Below are 25,676 nucleotides of genomic sequence, written 5' to 3'. Positions count from 1 at the left end.
GTCAGTAATTTAGATGGATGTGGCTCTAAATGGTCTGTTTTGTTATTTGTCATTTCTAAATAATTTTGGCATATACACAAATGTGTTTTTTGCCTCTCTCACAATTGGTCAATGTCTGTGGTTTACAGGTAAGTGCAATGGGCCAGTCAGGGGTTAGGCATACAGCTCTACAAATATGTGAATAGAGGTTACTTAAAGTGCAGTGGGGCTGTACTGCTGGCTTCGTTTGAGGGACTTAACCCAGGACTCAATGGATGAGTGGTGCATTTTAGTCTGTGCGTGTGTGTGCGTGTGTATATTATATATATATATATATATATATATATATATATATATATATATATATATATATATATATATATATATATATATATATATATACATATATACATGCATGTGGAAGCCTTTATCTAGGTTTGCCTATCAGTGTGTGTGTGTGTGTGTGTGTGTGTGTGTGTGTGTGTGTCTCTACACTAGAGCAGGATCAGTAGAGTAAATCCACACTTGAAAGAGAGGCTCAATCAGGCTCTCCCACCCATCTTTCACTCCACCCATGTCTCTCTCTCATCTTGCCGATGTTTCCCTGCTCTGAGTTCATAAAGAGTTGAAGGGTTCACAGGAATAGGGAGCAAAAGAGCTCTAATGAGGGCAAAGAGAAACAAATTTGAACCTTAAACACCTCCCATTAGTACCCTGTCCCAGCTGTCAATCAGCTTCTGAGTAAGGAACAGCCACTGATGGGACATTCTACATCTGTAAATATCATGTCAACTACTGCAAAGTTGATGACTGAAATACATTTACGTCATATGTACTATACATATACTGTATTCATATTGTTATATGTAAAATTCAAACAATTCTGGACAGAAACATAAAGTAATGCTATAGCCAGTTTAGATTAACTTGTTAAGTATAGCTTTCCTCTTGGCTTCTAATGAGTGAGTCAATTTTGAGATTATTTATTAGCAAAACAGTCAGTGTGTGTCTGCAGACAAAGCAATCATTTGGCTATACTCTGCCCTGCCTCGGTATTACTGCTGGAACTTGGTACGCTCCAATGTCAAGTGAAGCTTCTTCTTTGAAAAGGACTAAAAAGCATAACATCATTTTGTTTCCTGTACGATTTAATAAAGAAAATGTTATGCTGCTAAATGTGGAAAAGATGCCTTTTATTAGAACACTGTGTACCCAGTGCACCCATACTTTAATCCAAATTAGTTTAGCATGATAAAGGGCATTACTGCCAGACAGCCCTACTGTCCACCCACTCAAGACATGAATGCCTGTGCATGCCTGCAATGACAAAATATAGTGTACTTAGTGGTTTATGGCTAGATAATGCACCAAAGCTAGATTACTACTAGATATGTATTCTGCCACAATAAAACTACAGTACTAGTACAGTGGCAAGCTGTTGTGGAAATGTTGAATTTCTAATGTAAGAAGAGTGGAAGGCCTGATTTCTATACAATTTATTTCTTATTCCCCAAGAAAATGTTTAAAAACAAATAAGCTATTTTATCAGTAGATTTGACAGATCCAAAATACATAGCACACAAGGTCTTTCTAATAGAAAGATCTTTTCATTAGATTAAATAAAAAAAGATAGTGGACTGCAATGAGTCATTTATTAGCTTGATAAAACTCTAATTTGAATAAAGGTAAAACTTGAGTGAAACATTTTAAGTGAGATTTCAGCTAGTTTCTTCTGTTTTGAATGATAAAAGAGGAAAGCTTTTCCTTACCCACTAAATGGCTCAGGTACTGAATTACCAGACCATCCTTTATGTACTTGTCAGACTGTGAATGCATAGAGATTCTAGAGAAGTAGGGAGCTATTTTTTTTTTTTCATTTTTGTGGCACTCCATTCAGATGAACGTTAGCTGCCGAGAGCTGTCATTGACTTAAAAGGATGCCAAAAGGGGTTTTGTTGTGTCTAAACATGTGTGTTAACAGTGACTCATTCTGCATCACTCTTTAGAACATTGTCGCTTCCAGATATGGCTTCATCCTCAAGTCTGTGTCAGCGTGCACATATTCGCATGCATGTGTGCATGTTTAAATTTGTCAACACCCTCTATGTGTGCATACAGGCTCTGGAGATCTGAAACACTCCTGCACTCAGAAACAAAGCAGGTGCCTAAAGAAGTGAAAGGACGGCTGAACAGAGACAAGCAGTCCTTTAACAATTGATTTCCTCTTTGTCAGGCAGGGTCAAGGTATTGCTCAGGCAGTAAGGAACTATTATACCAGACCGGAGACACAAGCATGATGCCACCTCTTGTGTCAGATCTTACATACATACATACATTCAATTTTTTTTTTCTTTAACACTTCTTGATCTTCTCAATTGTTCATCTTCTTGTGGTTACTTGCCCAATAGTTGCAAAAAGCAAAAGGACTGCTGGAAAATAATATGATGACACACTATACTGTAACACAGCTATGTTTTGTGCAACTGTGGCCTTAAGGAATTTGCTCTTATCCAAGTTAAACAATGTAAATGTTAAGCACATGTATGTGTACATGTGTACACATAATTCTATATTGACAGCATAAGGTAATACAGCATAAGGTAAGTGAAGCAAACAAGCGTAACAACAATGTAATTCAACTGACACACTTGTATCACTTGTATAACCTTGCTTGCCTTACATTGACGGGCCCAATTCCCGCAGACCACCAAGCCGTGTGCATTGCCACCTGATGACAAATCTGGGCTTTCAGCTGCCCTGCCCACCTGGTCACCCCAGTTAACAAGGAAAATACACATCACATGCCAAAAACTTCTACCAGTGGCAGGGGGGAGCGGAGATAAAATGTGGCATTCACAGGAGGTGTGTGCAGCTTAGCTACGTTTTTCCACTCCACCGGGGGTACAATCAACCTGTTCCCCTGGTCTATAGATGGAAGTAAACAGGATGCTAACAGTGGGATAGCGGTGTGTTGCCATATGCAGCTCCATTACCCTGTTGTTCGGACTAAGTCAGTTAAGTATTGAAAACCTTCTGCCAGCACTACAAAAATAGAGGTAAACCATGTCCTCAGTGTCTAATTCCTTGGAAATTCAAATGACTGTCCTTTTGAACAACACTGAAAAGTACACACTTAGGTCATAGGGTGCTGACATTGCATGCACAATTTGTGTATGAAGTTGAGTGTAGTATGTACTCACAGCAGGCACGAGGAGCTTCTTGACCTCCTCTACCGCTCTCTTCATCTTGATCTCAGCTCTGGCCTGTGTGTCTTCTACTGTGATGAGAACGTGAAGGTCTTCATTTAAGTGTTCCCAGTTTGGCTTCCCTCTGTTCTGCTCCTCCTGGACAGAAATAAAGGTAGAGTGAGAGAGACGGTGAGTGAATGTGACATTGTGTGTGCTGGAGGACCAGTACAGCAACACAGTGTATCGACAGAAACGGAGGCGAGAGGTAGGCATACGCAGAGAACGATGGGCCCTGTGAAGAGAACCAAATGACAGGAATGGCTCTTTAGTCAGCTATTTAGCTTTAACTTTGAAAGGACACCCTTCTTTAATAGATCCCTAACTTCACAGAGACAAAGACAACACCTAGCCCAGCAGCAATTAATATCAGTGAAAGATGGATGGAGGCATCAGACGGATGGGGATTTTAAACCACATCAATTTAGTTAGGGGGAATGCAATTATGTGATATGGATACGGTGCCTCAGGAATGAGTCTGAAGGTACACAAATGTGTACCTTTGTTCCCAACTTGTATTTGCAGAAAATACTGTCCAAGAAACAATGGCTCTCTTGTTTTACTTCCTGAAAAGGCAGCACCAGAGAACTCACAGGGTGCCAAATTGTGGCGCTAGTGGTTCCTAAAAGCCAACTGGGCTGTATTCAAAACCAGACACTGCTGCTTGATAGCCTTTCAACATGGTTAAAAAGGGAGCAGTTTCAAGATTTGAATTGGGGAAATGGTGTACAGTGCTCACGTTTTCAGATGCCTCCCTGAACTGTACACTCACACCTGACTCTTTCATGAAAAAGTAAAATGAGATATGCAGAGACAAATATAAAGTGTCCTCACATTTGCATGCATTTCTTTTAAATATACACTTTAATTTACCTTTTTTCGTTTCTCTTCCAGTTGCACTACTGACAGCAAGTGCAGCAAGCAGATACAGAAAGCTCTAAAAAGCTTTTGAGGCTATATTGCATGTCACTGTACAACCATGAAAGTCAGTGGTTTGAAAGCTGACTACATCCCCTTGAGGTGAGGAGTTGAGGTCTAGGTTTTTCTGACAGCCTCTGATTCTCTGATGTGTGACACCACATTAAAACATCAAAACCCAATCATAGTGTTACAATGTTAATATCTGGCTTGTTTCATGAAAATAACAGGAATGAAAAAATGAATGTAACAAAAATATTTCATTTTTCATTCATTTCATTTTTCCAAAAGGAGGTCAGATTCTCAAGCAGTGAACTGCATCGCAGCCTCTTCCGCTCCTGCTGATAGTGCAGGTTTGTACAGACTGTTGATGAACACTGTTGTTTACCCGCACCCATACAGACCGCCTCAACTTCAGATCACTGCTCACTTGTGAGTGGGTGAGCCACTGTGAGGGTGTCTAATTACAAACAATGCATTTCAAGACTCTGCAGGGGTCCACCTGACATGATTTCAATACACTCAATGAGAAGCACAAAGTGAAAAGGAGCACACATGCACCAACACACACAGACCTATTTTCTACTCCAGAGAGCTGTTGCCATGGCACACACATATTTCTGTAATGGCAGTCGGCGTGAGGACACTCATTGACATAATGCATTCCCTAGCCCCCTACTGTCGCTTAGGCCATGCTAATCTACTCAGTTTTAATTTTTAATCTATCACACGTACTGCCTTACCTTAACCCTAAACATCACAACTAACTGCCTCGCCCTAAACTTTACGGTAACCCTAACCCAAACCAAATTCTAACTCTAACCTTTAACCCTAGTCCTAACCCCAAAATTGCTTTTTAAACACCGTTCTCACTGTGAGGACCGGCTAAAATGTCTTTACTTTGTAAAAATGTCCTTAGGGCAATGGTTAAAAATGTATACTGGTTTTCACAATGAGACCCATACAAACACACACACGCAAAAGTTCAATATTCTACTCTTGTTTTCCCCTTATCCACACAGGAGGGAGGGCCTAGTTTCAGCAGTCAGGCCATTATTTTACCATGACTGTTTGCTTATGGCCTTTTATGGGGCATGGGGACTGGAAGGTGATTCAGCATTTTTGAGGGTGGACACACAAAGGCCACGGTGGCTACCTCTGCACACAGGGCACTATATGAAAACACACACCAGAAACATAAATGTGCATACAGAAACAGATTGGTGCTCAAGTTGGATTAATCTTTGGTCAATGTACATGCCAATGCTCTGGCAGATTCAATTCTCATTATTCAAAGATATGGGAAAGGAGAAATAAGTGCAAACACAAACACGCATGAATCACACCAGCATGAGTGGCTGTGAACAAGGTCACTGTATGCCCTCTGAGAGAAAGTGACAGCATGACAAACAGAAGAAAGGGTGGAGGGGGAGGCATAGTGGGAGGGTGAGATGAGTGGGGAGGTGAGGCAAGTGCTAAAGGGAATACTGGGAAGGCCTTTGAAGAGGATGCCCATGCTGGCCGACATCAAATGCCATGGCTATAACCACATACCAGAGGGTAACCGGTTTTGGCAAAATATGTGGGATGAATAAATGTCATGGACACTGAATCTAAAAACAACATCTAAGAATAGGATCAGAGGGAAAGAGTACTTGACAGCTATGTTGCCTAACTCCAATCGTCTATACGTCAACACCTGTTTGCCTGCTGGCTTTTACACCCCTCAGCTAAAGTCCAATAAACATTAAGACTTTAATTCTCAAATGGATCAACACCATATGCAAAGGGTTACATCAGTAAAAACCTCTTCCTTACAGTTCTCTTGCCCATTTTAGGCTGTAAATGTTGTTGATGCTGTTTGTACAACATTTTGCCTGCTTGTTTTAGTGAAGAGGTTATAATACAGAGTCAGGTGTGCCACAGAAGCTGGAAGGGATATCCTTGTTTTATTCATAGAAATATCACAAGGTGCACATTTGCAGACACAAAGCTTTCCATCCTTGGTTTTGGCTGAAGGTCAGTCCTGTTTGAAAATACCATCCTCAACAGGATTTCAGACTCATTGGCACAACAACTTCGTCTGGCAGTATTGCAGGACAAAGTAATAATAAAGACATAATAAAACTATTTGTTTTGACACTACTTCTACCACTCTCAACAGGCTATTCTCTTTTTTTTCTAAAAGGGGGTCTGGGGTCAGTGCAACTGAGGACAATTGGCAGGAGACCAAACAGGTGCAACACGGAGGATGCAGGTTATGGAAGGACAAGAGAGGACAAAAACCAACTGTTGAGGACGTAGGATCAGTACTAGACATTTAAAATTAAATACAAAAGTAAAATAAATACCTGAAACAAATCAAAACTGACTTTGACTTTTCAAGTAAGAGAGATTAATTTCAGTATCAAGACCTTCACTAAAGGCAGCTGAGACTGGAAATAAAGAATAACTTATTCAGTTGACGATTTTGGTCAACTCTGATTATTACACTGGGTCAGATTACTTATATTTTATAAAATATGACACTGTAATAAATGTAAGCCGGTAATCTAAAAAGGGCAAAGTAGACAGAGACAGAAGACAATTCTGAACAGGTCACCTAAAAGAATTTGTAGAAAAATAAACCCTATCACAGAATACCTCAAATGTAGATGGTATATAAACTATAGCACAAATATACCACACAATGGTTGCTACACCTCTTGCTAATGGTCATGTGTTGTAAACTATTGGGTTAAATCTAATCTTCTTCTTCTCTTTCGGCTTTTCCCATCAGGGGTTGCCACAGCGAATCATCCTTTTCCACCTCACTCTATCATGAACATCTTCTACCCTAACACTAGCCAACCTCATGTCCTCTGTTATAAAATCCATATATCTCCTATTGGGTTAAATCTAATAAGGCAATTAAAATAATACCAGGACACTTTGCTTTTTGTAAACTCTTAAAGAAAAAACTCGTGCAATGGATAAAGTAATTGGAAAACTAAGGAATTAAAAAGTAAAACTTAAACAAGTAAGCTCGCTGCAATGTCAGGTTTAACATATTGACTGGAAATGGTCACATACTACAATGTGTAACCCAATGTGTCTACATGCTGGCAAAAGTCGTCAGGTCTATTGAAGATCCATGCTAAAGACCTGTTCTGTACTATAACTTACTGTTAATATGCTATTAGGTTTTAGGATAATCCAACGAAACAAATAAAAAAATAAATACTGTAGCTAAATGATTAACAGGAGTGTAATCATTGACATAAATCGTGTAAGACACAATTTATGTCTACAAAAGGACATGTACTGCAGCTCAAACTGAAACAGCTGTGTATGGTGCTAAACATAGTATCACACTATGTGGCAGACAAAATAGAATTAGTGAATTGTTTTTGCAATAGATGCTGAAATCCCGATGCTACTTGCACAGCACTCGATATAAAGTACCTGTAATTTAATTATTGTTTTTCCTGCTGTTGTTTTGCATTAAGAGTGACTGTAAGAGTAAAAAGCAGGGAGACTCAAGCTGCCACATTAGATTAAAACATGATTGGAATGATATTCATGTACTGTTTAGCTAATAATTAAAAAAAATAAAAAATGGAAACAAAAACAAGAGAGTGATAGATGGATAGTTTAGTGGTCATGCCCAAAGAAATACACAGTGTGTGTGATTATTTGATGTGCTCATGATAAATTAATCATAATTTTTTCTGGGGCCTCTCTTTAGTTAGATACATATAGGGTAATTATACTGAATATCTGTAGATACTCTGTAGTATAAGAATCTGAGCAGGACATTCCTAGTTATAAGCATTATATTTAGTCTTGCTTGATTGGAGTGTGAAGTTCCACATTTCTCTCTTCACCTGTTTTATTCCTACTTATTTTCTACTTGATTTGTTGTTCTTCTCTTGCCACTGTTCTTTATTTTATTCTGTTTCTCTCCTTCAGCCTCTGCTTGACTCTCTCCCACTGTGTAGCTCCAGTGAGCCGGCTCCCTGTCAGGCAGAGAGGCCCAGGAGGGAGCAACGGGCTGAATTATTGAGAGCATAAAAACGCTGCCGCTAATGGATCCTGAATAAACACACTGGCTAAGCTGCTGCCGCGGCTTCCTCTGCTGCCATAGGGCATCAGGCTGGAAATACTGAGGTTGACGATGCTGCGACTGGGGGCTTCTGCTGTGGCTTTGTCTGGGGCAGTGCGACAGTTATGATGCACTGAGGTCATCCAAAAGCAACAATGGCACAGCAAACTAACCTAATAATAATTCTCTATTTTTTGCTGACAGTGGAGACAGCAAAGGGTGTAAAAACTGGCTGACCATTAGGCAATGAAATAACAATAAAAGGATTTTTGAGATAATAAAGCTCTGCATAAAGAGCTGAAAAGATTTGAAATCAAAATAACCAGCGCATAAGAGAAATGTAATTTGGTTAGTCAGCTCATTTCAGGTGTTTAGTGGTCCTAGTACAGATGGAGTGGAACCAAGAGCCAGATCAAAATTCGCTGAACAGGCAGGAGGGTGCATGGGATCCTACACTATCTTTCATGCCCTCTTCCTAGTTGTGCATTTCTTTTATGGACACCTGCTCATGGCCTGTGAGCCAGCTGGCTGCCCAGACAATGTGCTGCAATCTCTGTTGGACGTGGGCAAAAGAAGAGACACCACCCAGGGACGGATCATCATCCCATATTAAAACACTGAGTAAAGAAAGTATGCTAGCTAGATGTAAGTGGTCCTTGTTGGCATAATAATTGTCTTGGAAAGTTGACATAATACACAAAAACAAATGTCTTTAAGTTTTTAGACAATAAGGGATTGGGTTTGTATATGCTTGAGGAAGTTCACTCATTTGACTAGTTCTGCATTTAACTCCAAAGAAAGAACCATAAGAGCATCTTCGCCTTGTTCTGTGATAATGAACACACTCCAGGGGAGATGAGAAGAGACGGAAATTAAAATACTAATGGAGGAGTCATAAGAAACAAAACATTGGCCCTGTAGCAAACTCCAGCTTCTAAGACTATGAGCAGCTGAAAATCTGTGTATGTCAATGTGTATGAACCCTGTTTCTGTTACAATGCTCTCGTACCAAGAGAGATGACACACACATCTTCTATCTTATGGAAATACATTGTAATATAGCACCCCTGTCTGGTAAATCAGAGCAACTGGGAGGAACAGAAAGAGAGAAAGAGATTTTTAAAAAGGTTAATCTCTGAAAGGTATCACAGAAAAACAGCGGAAAGCAGCCATTATAGTATGACTAAAGCCCATGGGCAAAACAAAAACGCTTGAAATACCACAATTTTAAAAAGTGTCAATTTGTCCTCTCAGTTATTTCAAAGGGCCAAATCAAATTGGACATATTCTGGAATCCCTTAAGGATACATGTGCGTGCCTTCAGTATTCAAAATGTAAGTAGTTATTTAATTATTTGCTTTGACTGAGCAGTATGGTGTTTTAAAATTTAATGTGTACACTGGGGTAACCTTTGACATACTACTGCAAGGTTGACCAGTAGTGCACTAGAGGACAACCACAGACAGACTTTCCTCAACATTATTTTGCAACACAGTCTGGAATTCCAAATGCTGTAATTATCTGCTCAAGGCCAAACACTGTGCAAAAGGTTTGTGCAAATGCACAATTTGCATGTTGGAACAAATAAGCTTTCTATATAAACTCCTTAGTTGTGTCACATAATATGCAGACAATGTTACATTAGCCTTTTATGTCAACCCCACATCAGTAGGTCTAGAAATAGATGCTGCCCCTGGTCTTGGTCATCTGATTTACTATTGCCTTCTGTACTTTCCACTGTGCAGCATTTTGCAAACAGCCCTATCAGATGTCAGAATCCAGCCACCATGCATGGGCTGAGTTTATGTCTTTCTCGTGTTCCTACAGGGCTAGTGGGATGTTTTTGTGTGACAGCTTTCCCGACAAGTTTCTTATTACAGACTAGAATTTCAAGACAGATGACAGATTCTTTTGGAGACAAAGACAGTTGAGTTTTAATTTGTGCTGCTTTGGAAAAATAAATATGGGCCTTTTTTTTTTAAACTTGTGAGTGGAAACTGTAAGAAACATTATTATCAAGAGATACAACACACTGGGCATACTGCCACGGTGATGAGCTTACCTTTTTCTTGTCTCTCATGGAGCTTTTGCCTCGCACCATGATTTTGCATCCTGTCTCTGCTTCCAACTGTTTGGCTGTGAGTCCCCGAGGGCCAAGGATTCTCCCCACAAAGTTATACTGCAGAGACAAAGAGAAATAAACAGGTGAGTGATAACAAAATGTGAATTACCTTTACATAAAGACAGCAGTATGAAAAAAAAAAAAAAGGACCACAGAATAAAATAGCTTTATAGGTTTTACAAATTTTTTAATAATTTGGGCATTTAATTTATCTAGTTGTATCTTAAAGCAGACTTAGACAGTATTATGTATACATACATATACACAGAGACCTGCTTCCATCTAGCAGAACAACTTTTCTGAATGTTATACCCCACATCCTCACACACCACATCTACTATGACGTTAGGCCTGAAGTATCTTGACTTTCTTCTGGAGCTTTTTTGCATCACCACAATGGAATTAAAATACAACTGTCAAGATGTCATCACAATGTAGACTTCCAGCTATATTTTAAGAGGTTTCACAAAAACATTGCATTTACCATTTAGAAATTACATCCATTTTAAGCTGAGTGCCTCCATTTCAAAGGCTAAATAGTATTTGGACAATAGACTGAAGAAAACTGGCCTAACTGTAACAGCATACCGTTCTAGCACAAATATGGCTGGGCCACCCACAGTCATAGTCTCACCTCTATACTGTATTTCACACTTGACCTGCAACATTGCAATGAGCTACACATTCATTTTTCTTCTCACAGTGCTGGCAGTAGTACTGATGAGTGAATATTTAAATGACTATTTCCAACCAGAGGCTACACTAGGTTTGGCTTCCCCCAACTGGATCATCCACACTTGATGTTAAAACAGCCCTGAACAAAATAATAAAAAATGACCCACTGGGAACTAGTCTGGTTGGGAATGGTGGGGATGAAACAAGGGGAAAATGGAGTCAAGAGGGTGTTGAGAGAGGTGAGCTGTGAGGTGAGGCGGTGTGCTTGACACAATTTTCTTATCAAGGCTCTCTTTCACTGGTGAGTGGCTTTGGAGCTTTGTACCAAAAGGAAACGTATTTACCAACGTAATCCTCCCCACTTGAAACTGGCTTCCAACGGGATAAAGGGAAAATGTGTTGAAATAATCCAACACAATTTCCAGCCAAAATAAAAACAGAAGGAATGGGGAAGCGCAGGGGAGGTGGTGGGGGGGAGCACAGTGATGCATAAAGAGGTAAACAAATCACCTGTGTTTAAACAGTGCACACAGCGGCTGGTGGAGAAATCTGACACTATTAAAATGGGATATTTATACTTGAGTAAAATTTACAAACCTGAAATATTCAAATGCTCCCTGACATAGTGGAAAGCTTTTCTTGATAATGAGCAGCAAAACAGTTCATCTCTTCAGGTGTTACAATGAGCCATCATACTGTGGCATCAAATTCTTAAATGCAGTCACATCTGCTTATGCACTCTACTGCACCAATGCCTCTGCAAAATCCAAAAGACCATCGGAGTAGTCACATTTAATTACAGAAGGATTACAAATTAAACTCAATGTTTGTTTATCTCCCCTATACAACATAAACAAACACTGGTGAGGACAGTCACAGACTCCAGGCTGTGGTTTTTCTTGCCTCCGTCACTGCATTTGCCTGAATCTGCAGCCTGTCTCTGGCAGGAAAAATGCAGCGAGTGGCTGGAGATGCTTTAGTCACTGCAGATGATCCTAGCATTGGGAATAACACATGCTATATGCATTTGCTTCTGTCACAAGACAACTGTCTGTTTGGTTAACTATAGGAATAGGGGCCATTTGTGAGAGTGCCCACTGAAGGTTGCAGGGGCACCTGTCCACGAAGGTCAGCCACCAAAGATGCATGCTGGCCTGCCTTTGACTTGTACACAAACACACAGAGCCTCAAGGAACACATGAAAGAGCTGTCTGTCTGCATGACAGTACCTGCTGCTGACAAGGGTAAACCCCAAGCTCTAGGCATTACAGTGGTGCTGTAGTAGGCCTGCACAACACACACACAGCTGCTAAAGTACTGAACAAAAACTACAGTGACATTGTTATATACCCTACCCTGCTAGCAACTGCAGTATCACATTTGACAACTTGACAAACTTGCTGTAATCTGAAATGCACAAACTTTACATCTATATGGTTTAAAATGTTTCTCCATTTACATCAGGGATATAGATCAATAGCTGGTTCTACTCTGACGATGGTTCCTAGTTGGTACAACATCCATGTTTTTTCCTCTTGCATGTCAGATACTCAAGCCATCAGCAAAAGAAAACTCTCATATGTATGTACGTGGCAACTGTAAAGTTGTTCTTACACCTATGGTGAACTACTTTACATGTTCCAAAGTCAGCATAACAAGTGCAGAATGCAACATTTGCATGAAAGTCAGAGCAAAATATGTGGCAAAGCCCTATCAGCACCCAGAGCTGGAGAATGTTACCGTTTTAGCTCTATAGTTAAGGATATATAAGATAGGATATATCTTTTGAAACTTGTTGTTACTGTTCTCAATTTAAAAGCAAACTACTTCAAGATTTTTAAAAGTATTGGAAAGGACTTTGGTTCAATAAGCAGATGTGGAACTGGATTCAGATTAAACTCCATCCCTGATTTATATGTTTCTTTGCAAGTATAACATGTGACAGTCCCATCGCCCAACAGGGCACAGGGCCTACAATATCTTTCATCAGTCTAAATCCTTTCAGATTTGCACACCATGATTATATTAAATTGATACAGTAGATGTATAACCGAGCAAGCTCCAAATGTCAAGAAGACTAGAGAAGTAGAAAAAGCAACTGATTCAAAATCTGAGATGGTCGCTAGTTGTAAAATCCCAAAATGATAAGAAAAGAGCATTTAATATTTTATTCTTTGCTCTTCTCTCACTTTGTTGCTAATACCACTCTTCCTCTGACATTATAAGGTGTTATCTGTGGACATGAATATGTTGATGACAATTGCACTTGACAGTGAGCTGGTGCTTGATGGAGGAAAGCTCACAGAAATAAAGAGAAAAGGTTAGAGAAATGATGACACCAAAGTAAAGAGGAAAATGTCTCAGGAACGTTTCATTTTTCCAGTACTGTGACAGCTATTGTGAACAAGAGGAGCCAATGCGGCTGCCCATACTCATAGTATTACCACTTTAGCAGAGAAACATAACTCCACATGAGACTCTGCTTTGGGATAAGGGGTTAGCATAGACAGTTTTATGTGTATGCGTGTGTGTGTGGGTCAGAGAGCTTGTGGGTGGATGCTGTCCCAGTGTCAAATGTGTTTTAATGATAAAAGCATGTACATAAAGTCACTCATAAATGTGGGCGGGGGTATGTCACAGAGCAGATGTCGTGTCTAAACTTTCATTCACATGTATTACTTAAAACTTTAATCACTAACATACATCAACACACTACATTTCTGCTTCAAGCATTTCACCACAATATGGGGATTTACCAAGAAACAACACAGCCTCATCCAATAAAACCTTGCAATTCTGTGTAACTCTACTGTAAATAAAAATGAAGCCAAAATCATCTCACTGATGGAATAATGCTCAATGTTGTAGCTGTAGTGGATAACACTATGTTCCCTCGCTTCCTGCTCTACACTGAGGGTTTGACATTCTTCTCATGGATGTTGATAAGTTGGTAGAAAAGGCAACCTCCATTTTAAGCCTGTGGAATGTAGAGACAATGGAGAGCCAAGCGGGTGAGTTATCAGAAGGGTGCAGGGCCAGTGAGCCTGCCAGGAACTCCACTCGGTACAGCCAGAGGAACAGGATGGATACAGTGCCCTCACTGCCAAACACGCTATCCTCTCTTCACTTCCTCTTGCTAAACTCTCTACCCTCCTCTGCACCTACTAAAAAAAAAGCTTGTTTCCTGCTCTATATTCCTGCTGTTGCATCAACTGGCTCCACAGACTGAGTCTTTAAAAAAAAAAAAAAAAAAAAAAAAGAAAGAAAAATCATGTCATGGAACCAGCATTGCTTTTGGCTTGTTTTTTTAAAGCTTTGTACCCTCCAGGAACCCATGCAGCAGTCACGTCATCAGCAACAGGGAAATTCTATCAAATTCAACAGGTTTTTAAACAAGTAATAATGGATGCAAAATCAAAGTAAAATAAATATGGCCAGTAGCAAAATAACTACAAATAGAAATTTATTGTAGGGTCAAACTAATCAACAGCAAAACTCCTTCCTATATCCTTGCTGTACTCTCCCATTTTCTCTGCTAATATACAGCATTAATAGATTTGAGGCACTGGGAGCTTTGGTGGACAAACTTCTATTCCTCACTTTTCTGTTTTGTTCAGCTTCATTTTATCTCAGTTTTCTCAAAGTTTTTCAAACAAACACACAAAGAGAAATGAATACAGTATGTACAAACATAGTTCATGTGCAAACACAGAAAGACAGACAGACGTACACACGCTTTCACATACACACAAAGCCCCTTCAGGACAAGGGCTTACACTGACATTAAAGGGCCTTTGTTTAGCCCCAGTTATCGCTATTCCACAGGCGGGTTATGTTGTGAGCATATCTACGTCCGTGTGTTTATGAGCCCAAGTGTGTGTGAAACCACAATACATGGAGTGAACTCTTGCAGACACCCTCGGCACTCAGAGCTGATTGTCACACGGGTTTGTGTGCGCATGCTTCATTGTGGTTTGTTTTTTTTTTGTGAACAACTGAGAAACAACAGCAGTTCCACCAACAATGCTCAAAGAAGCAGAACAATCATGCCTTTGACGGTGTTTGTTTGGCGTGGTGGAGAGAGAGGAAATGAGATCATGCTGAGGGCTCTGGCTGGGTGCGAGCAGGGCTTATCGAAGAGCGGGGCTAGGCCGAGAGGAGAATACCAATCACTTATTAGCTGGCCTCGCTGTACTTATGGAAATGAGGAATAGTTCATTCAGTGCATCGTATCAAAGCAAGGTGGTATGTGTGGAAGACCAGGCAGAGCCGTCTCTTGCCTGCGCCCCCTTCATGTTTGCATGTATTATTGTGAAACAGATATGACTAACCATTTATCACAGCAAAAATCCCCTTTTCCTCACTCCTAGGTTATCTTCTGGCTAATTTTTTCTTAAACCTACAGTACAGAAGGAACATCCAGACTTCCATTCATAGCTTCAGGAAACTAAACAGGCTTCCTTTTTCTCTTTGTCTCAGTACACAGGGTCTTGCCTTTCCTCTTCTGTCTGTCATCATCTGTCATCCTTCCATAGTGCATAGGTCTCTCACAGCACAAATCAATGTTTCCCTCCAACTACACAAAACCTCCCTAGCCACCAGCCACCTGCCTAGCTTTCATTTATCTCATTCATCTTTGAGAAAAAGTGTTTCATCATTCAATTAATCCATCTAACTTACATTTGCTTTGGGGTCTGGTCCTCCCCAGAAGACACACACACACATTTTTGTATGGCAGTCATTGTGAGGACACTCATTGACATAATGCATTCCCTATCTCCCTACTGTTGTGTATGTTGATCTACTCTGTATACCCCAACCCTAACCATCATAACTAACTGCCTCAGCATAAACTTTACCTAATCTAACCCCAACACCTAGTCTCAAACCTAAAATTGCTCTTTAAACATTTACATTTAGTCATTTGACACTCTCCTAATTGTAAGGACTAGCTTAAATGTCCTCACTCCAAAGGTAACAAATTTATGCTGGTCCTCACAATGAGAGCCATGCAAACACACCCACACACTTCGACAATGTTATAGGATGGAAGGAAAAACAAGTTAAGGAGCACACAGGTGGATAACCTACAGTGGTTGTGCATGCCTGATCTAGGGGGAGGGACAGAAGAGGTGCGGTTTGGGAGATGGAGTGAAAATTAGGCTTAGATTGCAATGGTGACATTTTTGCCTCAAATGCCTATAGACTTCAAAGCTCTCCATTCAGCACATCCAGCATTTAGTGCCTAATCCATGACTCCTTTGATAATTCTGTTTGGGTTTATTTTGGGGTTGCAGGCAGGGTGGAAATAGTAGTGAAAACGGAGAGATGGAAAGCATAAAGATTGATGTCTGCTAGAAGTTTGGAAGGTGTGAGTGAAGGAGAGAGCAAAGTTTGTGAACCTTTAGATAAGCCAGTAGTGGGAAGAGAAAAAATAATGTGTAGGACTAGGATGCTATTAGTAGGAGGTATAAGTTAAATAACAGTCTCTCACTTGGTGTTTAATGTTAATCATTATAAATCAATATAAGACGGCCATTTGACATAGCTGTGGAATAAGGCTACTTATACTTTAATACTATATCGTCAAGCCTATCACAAAGAGGGTGGGTAACAGTATGTAGGCTACACGTGGCCAATACTCCTGTCCTTTCAATAGAGCATTGCATTAACTCTGTGTATTGACGTCACAATTGCATCAAGCTCATCAGCCATTAGCCATTTCACTCATCATTATCAGCGTAGCATTCAGTGCTCACTGTGAAGGAATGTGTAGATGGACACTGCAGCAGAAAGTTGTTTTCTGGCAGCTGCCTTGTTTACCTTTAGCTACCATGCTAACACTAAGCTTCAACACAAGCAGAGCAGTCTAAACAATAGAAGTTTTTGTATTGTTGACCACACTATCATGTTTACATATGTTTGCAACTAACTGAGTTCTGTACACCATAGCTCAATTATTCTGGGGCATTAGTTCTCTGGAGCCGTTTTCAAAGTTGTGTTTATTATACTGTACAATAACCTACAAACTGGCTTTATCTTTTTAATTAACTAGTTAAAGAGTCAAAAGGTAAAACGGCCTGTAATCTTACTGGACTGTATAACTGTGCCCGTATTTTTAAGTTACAAAACAGTGGTAATGTATTGGTCTCAAAAATCCATCCTGTATCAGTGCATGTAGTCCATGCACACATTTAGTGTATTAACTGACACTACTGTCCCTGGTGCAGCCTTCAATCCCTGTGTGGTCAACTTGCTTTCCTTCTATATTCTCTTTTTTCACCTTTGTCTGCCTCTCAGCTCAATGACTTCAGAGGCAGGCAGACCAAGGTGAAGATGATGAACACTCAGCTGCATAGTACACATGCCATTTGGTAAAATGTTGCAAATCACTGGGACTACTACGGTTATAAATACATATCTAACCTTGTACTGTTGCCCTTTGTCATGTTAAATGACTATAACAAATAGAGTCCTTTCTGCTTAAATTATTACTGTAATTACCCTCCTCAAAAAGCAAACTACAATACCATCAGTTCATTAAATTATCATCATGCATGCTTGGCTAGCTAGAAACATCAAAATCCTCCAGCCTGCTGCTCTATCAGTGAGGTGAGGTGAGATGTGGGGTGGTACATTTCCAGGATTGGTAATGACTTAAGGGGGGTCAGAAGGATATCAGGAGCTGGCATGATAAGTGATGACACCCTCATGGGAACACGCTTAATGACTTTCCTTGTGCAGGAAACTGGCTGGTTTGGCCAGGGAATTTTACTGCAGTGCAGAAACGTCCAGGACATTCTGTCTGCTTAAACCACCCGAGCACCCTGTTTTTTTCCCAGATATTAATAAAATCTTAATGCCTTACAGTGAAAGTGAAGGATCATGGAGCAATAAAGAAAATTTTCTTGGCTGATCTAATCTTGTCTGAATTTTTTATTAATAATTTCAGAGCACCATTCAAAAATATCTTTATACCAAAAGGTTCACACAAAAGGCAAATTAAATGTAATCCAAATTGTTTTCACTGGAGACCACAACATACCCTGGCTTCATTCAGAATTTCAACTGCACTATACTACATTAATGAAGAACAACAAAAGAAACTAAACTCCTGTCTAGAACAACGGAGAGCAGAGAACCAATACTGATCAACCACCTTTTGGCTTTTATACCAACAAGTCATTTCCATGTTTGAATTGGATTAATTTCCTTTTAAAACCTGTACTAATAAGCAAAAGAAATCTAAACTTGTAGGGGGATCAGAAGTAATTCTCAGAGAATCTTTAGTTTAGAAAACGTAGATGAAGTGGAAGAGAAGAGAGTGATAAATAAAGGGTGCTTAGGTTTTAAAAAGGATTCCCATTACAGAGGTAAACAACCACCCTAACACCCCTAAACAACACACACTAATACCACAGAAACTCTCTCTTCTGCCGTCTTCAAGGTGGTGAGAAACAGGACTGACTCTGAACTCTTAACAGCTTCCGTCTTACAGAGGGACCTATTTCATAAGGTCAGCACTGCAAAGGTGGCATCAATATGTGTGTGTTTTCACTTCTAGGGTATTTCTCACTACCCAGTGACCTGCCCACTATCCACCTGGGCATTTCCAAGTTGGCAAATATAAATACATAGGGATTAAAATGAAGACAGAGACACACTTAAAAGACATGTCACACATCCTATCAGATGTCTGAAGGTCAACGGAAATGACATGCTGAGCTGTCAGTCAGCTGCCTATCAATGTGTGTGTGAGCGTGTGCTCGGGAGAAAAGCGGAGAAACAGATAACTTCAACCTTCAATTAAATGCTATCAGATAGCCTGCGACTCAGCTGTCAGTCAAGATGCAGTCACCACGGTGACGCTTCACAGTGCTCTGCACCACTGACATTAGGAAATGGCTGACTTTGAAGAAGGGTGAAGGGGTGGAGAGACACAGGCAGACAGAGTGACAGAGACACAGGTCTACATGCAAACACATTTACAGGTAGATGTGGGGAACCCGGGCAAGTACTCACAGGCCAGAAGAGGGACACAGTTAAGGGAATTACAGTAGAAGCTTTCTGACAATGCATGTTATTTTAGGTAAAAATGACATGGGGACTGCATCCAGGCACAATCTAATTATCCAGTGATGAAACCAGAGCAAGGAACTCATAGCTGAGACAGAGAAATCCCCATCGAGCAACTGTGACCTCGGCCTATGAATGGTGGGTAGATGTAAGTGGGAGTCTTGTTTTTAAAAGAAAGTGAAAAAGGAGAGGAAGGCGAGCAGATGGCATATCTCCTGAAAAAGACTAGATAAATATTGAAAGAAGGAAAAAATGGAAAAAAATGCATGAACAATGACAAATCTTCTATGGCAGGTGAGTTGATGCCAAGAAAACTAAACAGAGACTCGGACCATCATTCCCTGCTTTCTTGGTAGAGCCTAAAATTGCATCAGCCAGAGAGACAGACACAGACCACTTTTGAATGAGGGGAATCTGGGAAATCAAATGGAAATGTGAGAGGGGGAAAATATTCCCCAGTCTAATAATTATCATTACAGTTTCCTTTTAACAGTGGGCAGATGGGGATAGGAAGTGACATTTTCTCCCATTCCTTCATGTTTTTTTCCCCCTCTCACCCCTTAAACACTGATCCTCAACTCATCATTTCAACTCTTAGCACACTACTAAACTATTCCACTCTGTAGCCTCCTTGAAAACAATAAAAATGGATCTAGAGTTACTGTAGCTTACTATGTACAACAACAACAAATCTCAGAGTAGATCAAGCTCAGCTGTAGTTGGAGGACATTTGAACACAGTCACACTATCGACCACTGTCTGATGTTCTCATAAAATTTCTATAAAATTTTATTCCCTGTCTGCCCACCCTACTAGCTTAATGTCATAATGCATAGTAAGAGCAAGCAGTGAAAACAAAGAAACAGACCACAAGTATTGCCTTATTATGTATTAGAAGTTATTACACATTACACTAGCAGAATTCAACACCTAACCACTAACTAGCTGAACCGTTTCTAACAACAAAGTCTTCTGCAAACAGGTGAATTTTATAAGACAAAGAAATAATTCCATTTAGTCCTGCTGTTGATTTCCCTTGGTTCCAATCATCAAATCTATATATAACAAATGTATCTGGCATTTTCCTCTTTTCCTATTTTTGTATCACCATGCTATGTGTATTTGGTTGTATGCCCTTGTGTACATGCTAGTGTGTGTATAAATTTGTGTCTACTAAGGTCATCAGTGAGTCATCTCAGCCACCAGGGGGAAGCCTAATTAATTTAGTAGCTTCCCTGGCAGCTCGTAAACACAATACTGAGTTACAGCCCAGCTCTGTGCAGAGCAGCGCAGCACACTGAGCGAAGAGATCAGGGGTCATCTGAGGATGCCACGCTTTTAATAGCCTGTGTCTGTGTGTGTGAAAGAGAGTTATTCCATTAGTGTCTTTACAGCCACAGGTGGCAGCCACTGCTCCACACAATTTCTTTTCCACAGTCCTCCCTTCATTCTTCTATAAATCATACATGACAATTTACAGGCTTAGCTCAAAACCCAACCACTGATATGCACATAAACACATGCACATATAATACAGTCAAGTAATTTTTTCTTTATATATTTACCCAATATCACCAATCATAAATTTGCCTCAAAGGGCTTTACAAACTGATCAGTGTACCACAGACTTCATTGCTAAGAAAAAGCATGAATAAAAAGCCTCTGGCTTTATATGTTTAAATCTCAGAGGATGATGATTTCAGTGAATACCACCACAACACACGTTTTAAAATAAAATATATGGCTCCAAAATCAAATCACACTTTTTTGTTGACCAAAAAATTCTGACCAGACAACTGCACGGCGACTAACTGATTCTTTATCCACATAATGGTGATCTGCCCTACCGTACAGACATTTGTCTTCCTTTCGAAGTAGATATTTATGCCTACTATTCTTGATGTTCTCTGATAACATAATCGTAATCTACAGAACATAAGAAAAAATTCTTCTGTGTATCTATAACATTACTAAGGTTCACTAGACTAGGTTAAACTGAACTTAACTTTGGCCTTGTATAGCAAACCAATAATGTTTTTTTTATGAAGATATCAATGATATAAAAATAATTACACAAAAAATAAAGCAATTAGCAAAAGCAGTTTTTCAAGGGAGAATACACTGAGCTGAAGTCCCATCACTAGAGATGAAACATGAAAGACTGATGCGGTTATGCTCTAAGGCTGGGGCTGGTCTATAGGTCAGCTGAAGCTAAACTGATCCCAGCCTATCCTTGGCAACCTTTATCAATTATGTCAAGGGGAAAATGCAATCCACGCCTGGCTAGGCCTTGTCCTGCTCTGTGGTGTCCTTATCCTGCGGCACCTCCCTCTATTTATTTCCTCACTGCAACCTGCTGGGATTACGAAGAGAAACGTTGCTCTTCAAGACGTGACAACCATTCATGTGTGTGCAAAAGATTGCCATAAAGGTGGCAGACTGTGGTCAACACTTTGTAGAGCTCTACACATAGTAGACGCAAAAATGAACACATCTGTCATTCTGTAGACAAGGCATTTACTGACTTGCCCCTTCAGTGCTGTCACCATCTTCCTCAATTCTACTATCAGCGTGATAGCTACACCATGTGCTATTCTTTCCCTGCTTTGTGTATGCATGTAAACGTGCATTTCTTTCCATTTGAGAAAAGCCATCCTTGCTACTGCACCAACCAATGTTGAATCAGTGTTAAATCCAAATTCCAGCTTTTTTACTTTAATATTTACTTTTCATGATGCCCTCCTACCCCTAACGTAATAAGCATGTAAACATCCAAGAATGCAGAACAGAAAGAATGAGAAGCAGCTAAGTAATACATTACATTCCCATGTAACTATATGAGGCAAACATAGCTTACAGTATATGCAGTGTATGAAGCAGCTACTTACATCAGGGTACTCTTTGACAGGCACAAACAGTTTTTCCTGCAGATGGACGATTGGTCCGATAGGTTCAGGCAGCTCCAGCGGGTGTCTGTCCACAAGGCCATTCACTGTGTCGCTGTACATGTCTTTACGCACTCTGTTGATCTCTGAAACACAAAAATATGAACCCTCTTGTAAGCAACTGAATAACAAGAGAACAACTGCACATGTTTTTATTTTGTATTTGATATATCACTGTCATATTGATTTTGACTTCTGGGCAAAGGCTTAATGTAGCATATAACTCTTTGTTGAAATTTGCCAATAGCCTTGAGTATTGTTTGACTTTTAAAGACAAACAATTGTGTAACTTGGAGACTACTTCACAAAAAAAGCCTCTGAGTGTAAAAATATGACAGCTGAGCAGGGATGCTTCCTAATACCTGGAGGAAATGGCAATTCTTCAGAAGCAAGAACTGTTACGACTAAGAAACTGTAGATGTGTGCAAGTTATTTTTTATGACAGTCACAAAAGTTAAGCTTGCATTATTTTTGGGTTAAGGCCACCGTCGCTCCTTTCTGCCCGATACTCCCCAGTGGCTGCTTCCTAATAGAACAGCCTATGTAAGCGGCTGGGCAGGTGGCACAACGGGACACAACGATTCCGAAGGTATATGCCTTCAGATCTGATCCCTGTGTCAGATTAAACTAATGGACCTCTCTTTCATTCACACACACACACACACACACACCCCGCCAATAGAGACTTCCCCACCAATTCACACACTCGCACTTCTCTGTAATTCACACACACCCCACTTTGAGTTCATACAAATTCACACATCAGAGGAGTGCTGTGCAGGTTGAAAAATCGCATCCATTCATCCTGCCCATCCTATGCATCTGTATACTGTACATGTGAGCATGTCACAGTTAGATGAGGATCGGCAGTTGCAGTTGTCACACCCATTAAAAGAGGACACACACACTGGTCATGGTTTCGAACTTTCCACATTTGCATTTACTACTCTTCCCATCGCTGAACCCAACAGGTGATCAGCAGTAAAGGGGACACAGACGTTACATTAAAAAAAGAAATATCTACAAATACATGTTTTGAAAAATTTAGTGTAAACCAGCTAAAACAAAATGGTGGACCTGGTGAGGTCTTGAGGAAAGAATGTGTGAGGTGAAGTGGGGGTGGGTGTTAGGTACTATTTCTGTCTCTCATGAGACTTTAGGGCAGTTGGGAGCTCTATATTAAACTCTGGTTGGGGAACTTGACACTCAGCTATAGATGCCCTTAGTAAAGCGTTCCTGACCTCCAGGCCTCATACTCACACTGAAACAAATTAGCAAGGAGGACTGAACTTGCCTAATTACATATATATTAAATATAGTATTTGTCTTTGTTCAAGTAAAAATATTGATACTTTTACAAACGACAAATAACATTAAGATACAAAATCATAGATTTAGCCATGGAATTGGTTTGCAGGGATTTCCTGTTGAGCTGAAAAAGTGTTTTCTCTGGATACCACTGATGACAGACTGACAACTGTGTGATTGATGGGCCCATGGACACCGACAACCATACACATGAACATCTGGCCTGCAGCTGTATGGACAACACCTGCAGGACACATCAGAATGATACAAAAACCAAGGAGATTCGGCCGGGAGCAGCTCCTTCCCAAACCACATGACATCACCACTCCAAGGTCCACTGATATTCCCAGTCCTCCCTAAAGATGAATTCATCCTCTTGGTATCTCACCCAGAGGACAGATTACATCAGTCCTAACAAACACCAGCCGCTTCAGGCCACATTCAGGCTTTGTGTAGGAACACAGGACTTGGCAGTGATACATTATACAGGGAGGAGATCAGGACAGCCAAGCAGAGGGAATACTGGGAACACTGGAAAACAAACTTGATTGCAAATGAATGTGTGTTATGTATCCAAAAGAACCATAAAATAAATGACCAGAAGGTCACAAGCTTCATCTCTGTAACTGCCGATACGCAGCCTGATTTTGCTGAAAAAAAAACTGTAAGAATGGGATTCCTTCTTACAATAAATCCTCGTGCCTACTTTGCTCTGTTTGTCTCTTCATGTCAACATTAATAAACATAGAAAAGCTGTTTAACACACCACTGGTGGGTTAAGTATGTGTGCACAAGTCATCAATGACGAGTGAAGAGGAGCCAACATTCTTTAAGTTACAAAAACAGCTCTGCACTTAGCTAAGGCAAAAACATACTGTATGCTAGTCTAATGGATCCAAGAACATCCACCCTTCTGGTAACAATATAAAATATAAAAAGTGTTCACATGTAACAATGCAACAAAACAACCACAAGCAGCACCCCTCCTCCCTCTAATTCTATTTTCTCTTGCTGAAATGCCACATTAACATAAGGGGGCTGTGCTGGGCCATCAGTGGAGACGCGTGGCATTTGACAACCTCTAATTTCAGTGCAGCAAGTCTTTTTTTGAAGCACTGTGCTCACCTAAAAATTACCCCCTGCCTTGCACAACCGACAAAATCATTTGTCTAGCTGTCCACCCCAGCAGAAAAGGCTGATTTGGTACAAAAGACAGAGGAGAGGAAGACTTAGAGTAACTGTCTTGGAAAGAACAGACAAAATACGAAAAAGAAGACAATGAACTGCAGTAAGACAACAGCAGGCTATCAAATAGGAACTTTTCTTGAACTTTGCCATTTATTGTAATGCCAAAAATCTGTGTTTAACTGTTATGAGGGGCAGTAACACATCCTGTGTTACTTCCCTTTAGCCGAGTATCAGCTCACTGCCAGTGTGTCATCCACAACCTTATTCAGCAAAGCACTCGCACAGCACTTTCCTGTCAGAGCTGTCCATTTACCTGTGGGGGGTGGCTGCATGTATGCACACGCACAGAGAGTGAGAGAGATAATAATATCTCTGTTTAGTTTTTTTTTATTATTATTTATTGAGACCTCTGTCAGAAATCGACCTGAATGGGTAGTGAGAGGGCAGAGTGAAAGAAGGTTTGATGAGAAAAAGACAGAAGAAAGAGGAAGAATGATAACCACAATGCTGAGTTAGCACAGTGCAGCTGTGTTCTTCTTGACTCACACTGCTCTTTGCTGTCTCAGTGTAATTTATATAATTTCATTTTTTTTCCTTTTCTCTCCCTTTGTTTCTCCCAATTCTGCCTTTTTTTCTTAATTCTGCATTAAAAAATATGGGCGCTGTGGCCGAATTACTTCTGAACCATCATTTGTCCAAATCACTATAATCTTGCCAGTATAGATAAAAATACACCAACTTATAGTCATGCCAGCTGATTAATAATAAGAATAATAATAATCTGCACCCTATACTGGGAGCATTTCACACACACAGTATATGTGACTGAAGATTATATGGCTGCATCAGTGCAAATGACTCACCGGGATGCATTATATTAGCACTTGAAGAGAGCAGTGAGTGAGATTAGCGGGTCTGTAACTACAGTTATGGTGTTTCTCCTGCAGCCTCTCCCCTCTGTCTGTGCTCTGTGACTGAGGGCGGAGCTCAGCTCGTCCACGCAGAGCAGACCGCAGGCAGGAGAACAGAGGGAGCCCAGCTGAGGTGAAACTTGGCATTCAGGGACAGCACAAAGTTTAAGATATCCATGTTTGTGTTTGAATCTGATATTGTGTCATGTAAACAAAATAAAAACA

At 40.3% G+C, this 25,676-nt stretch overlaps 1 protein-coding gene across 6 annotated transcripts in view; it reads right to left on the bottom strand.

Annotated features, from left to right (window-relative positions):
* qkia (QKI, KH domain containing, RNA binding a) overlaps window positions 1-25,676 on the bottom strand; it is a 70,776-nt gene that overhangs the window by 25,071 nt on the left and 20,029 nt on the right. For all 6 annotated transcript variants that reach the window (XM_026338939.1, XM_026338937.1, XM_026338941.1 and 3 more), the window contains exons 2-4: window positions 21,988-22,130; window positions 10,289-10,405; window positions 3,180-3,323 (exon numbers count right to left, since the gene is read on the bottom strand). In XM_026338939.1, the coding sequence (XP_026194724.1) occupies window positions 3,180-3,323; window positions 10,289-10,405; window positions 21,988-22,130 (404 nt within the window). The remainder of the gene's footprint in view (window positions 1-3,179; window positions 3,324-10,288; window positions 10,406-21,987; window positions 22,131-25,676) is intronic.

This window comes from Anabas testudineus, chromosome 22 (genome assembly GCF_900324465.2).
Source record: "Anabas testudineus chromosome 22, fAnaTes1.2, whole genome shotgun sequence".
NCBI classification, from domain to species: Eukaryota; Metazoa; Chordata; class Actinopteri; order Anabantiformes; family Anabantidae; genus Anabas; species Anabas testudineus.
This window is presented reverse-complemented; position numbering and strand designations above follow the sequence as displayed.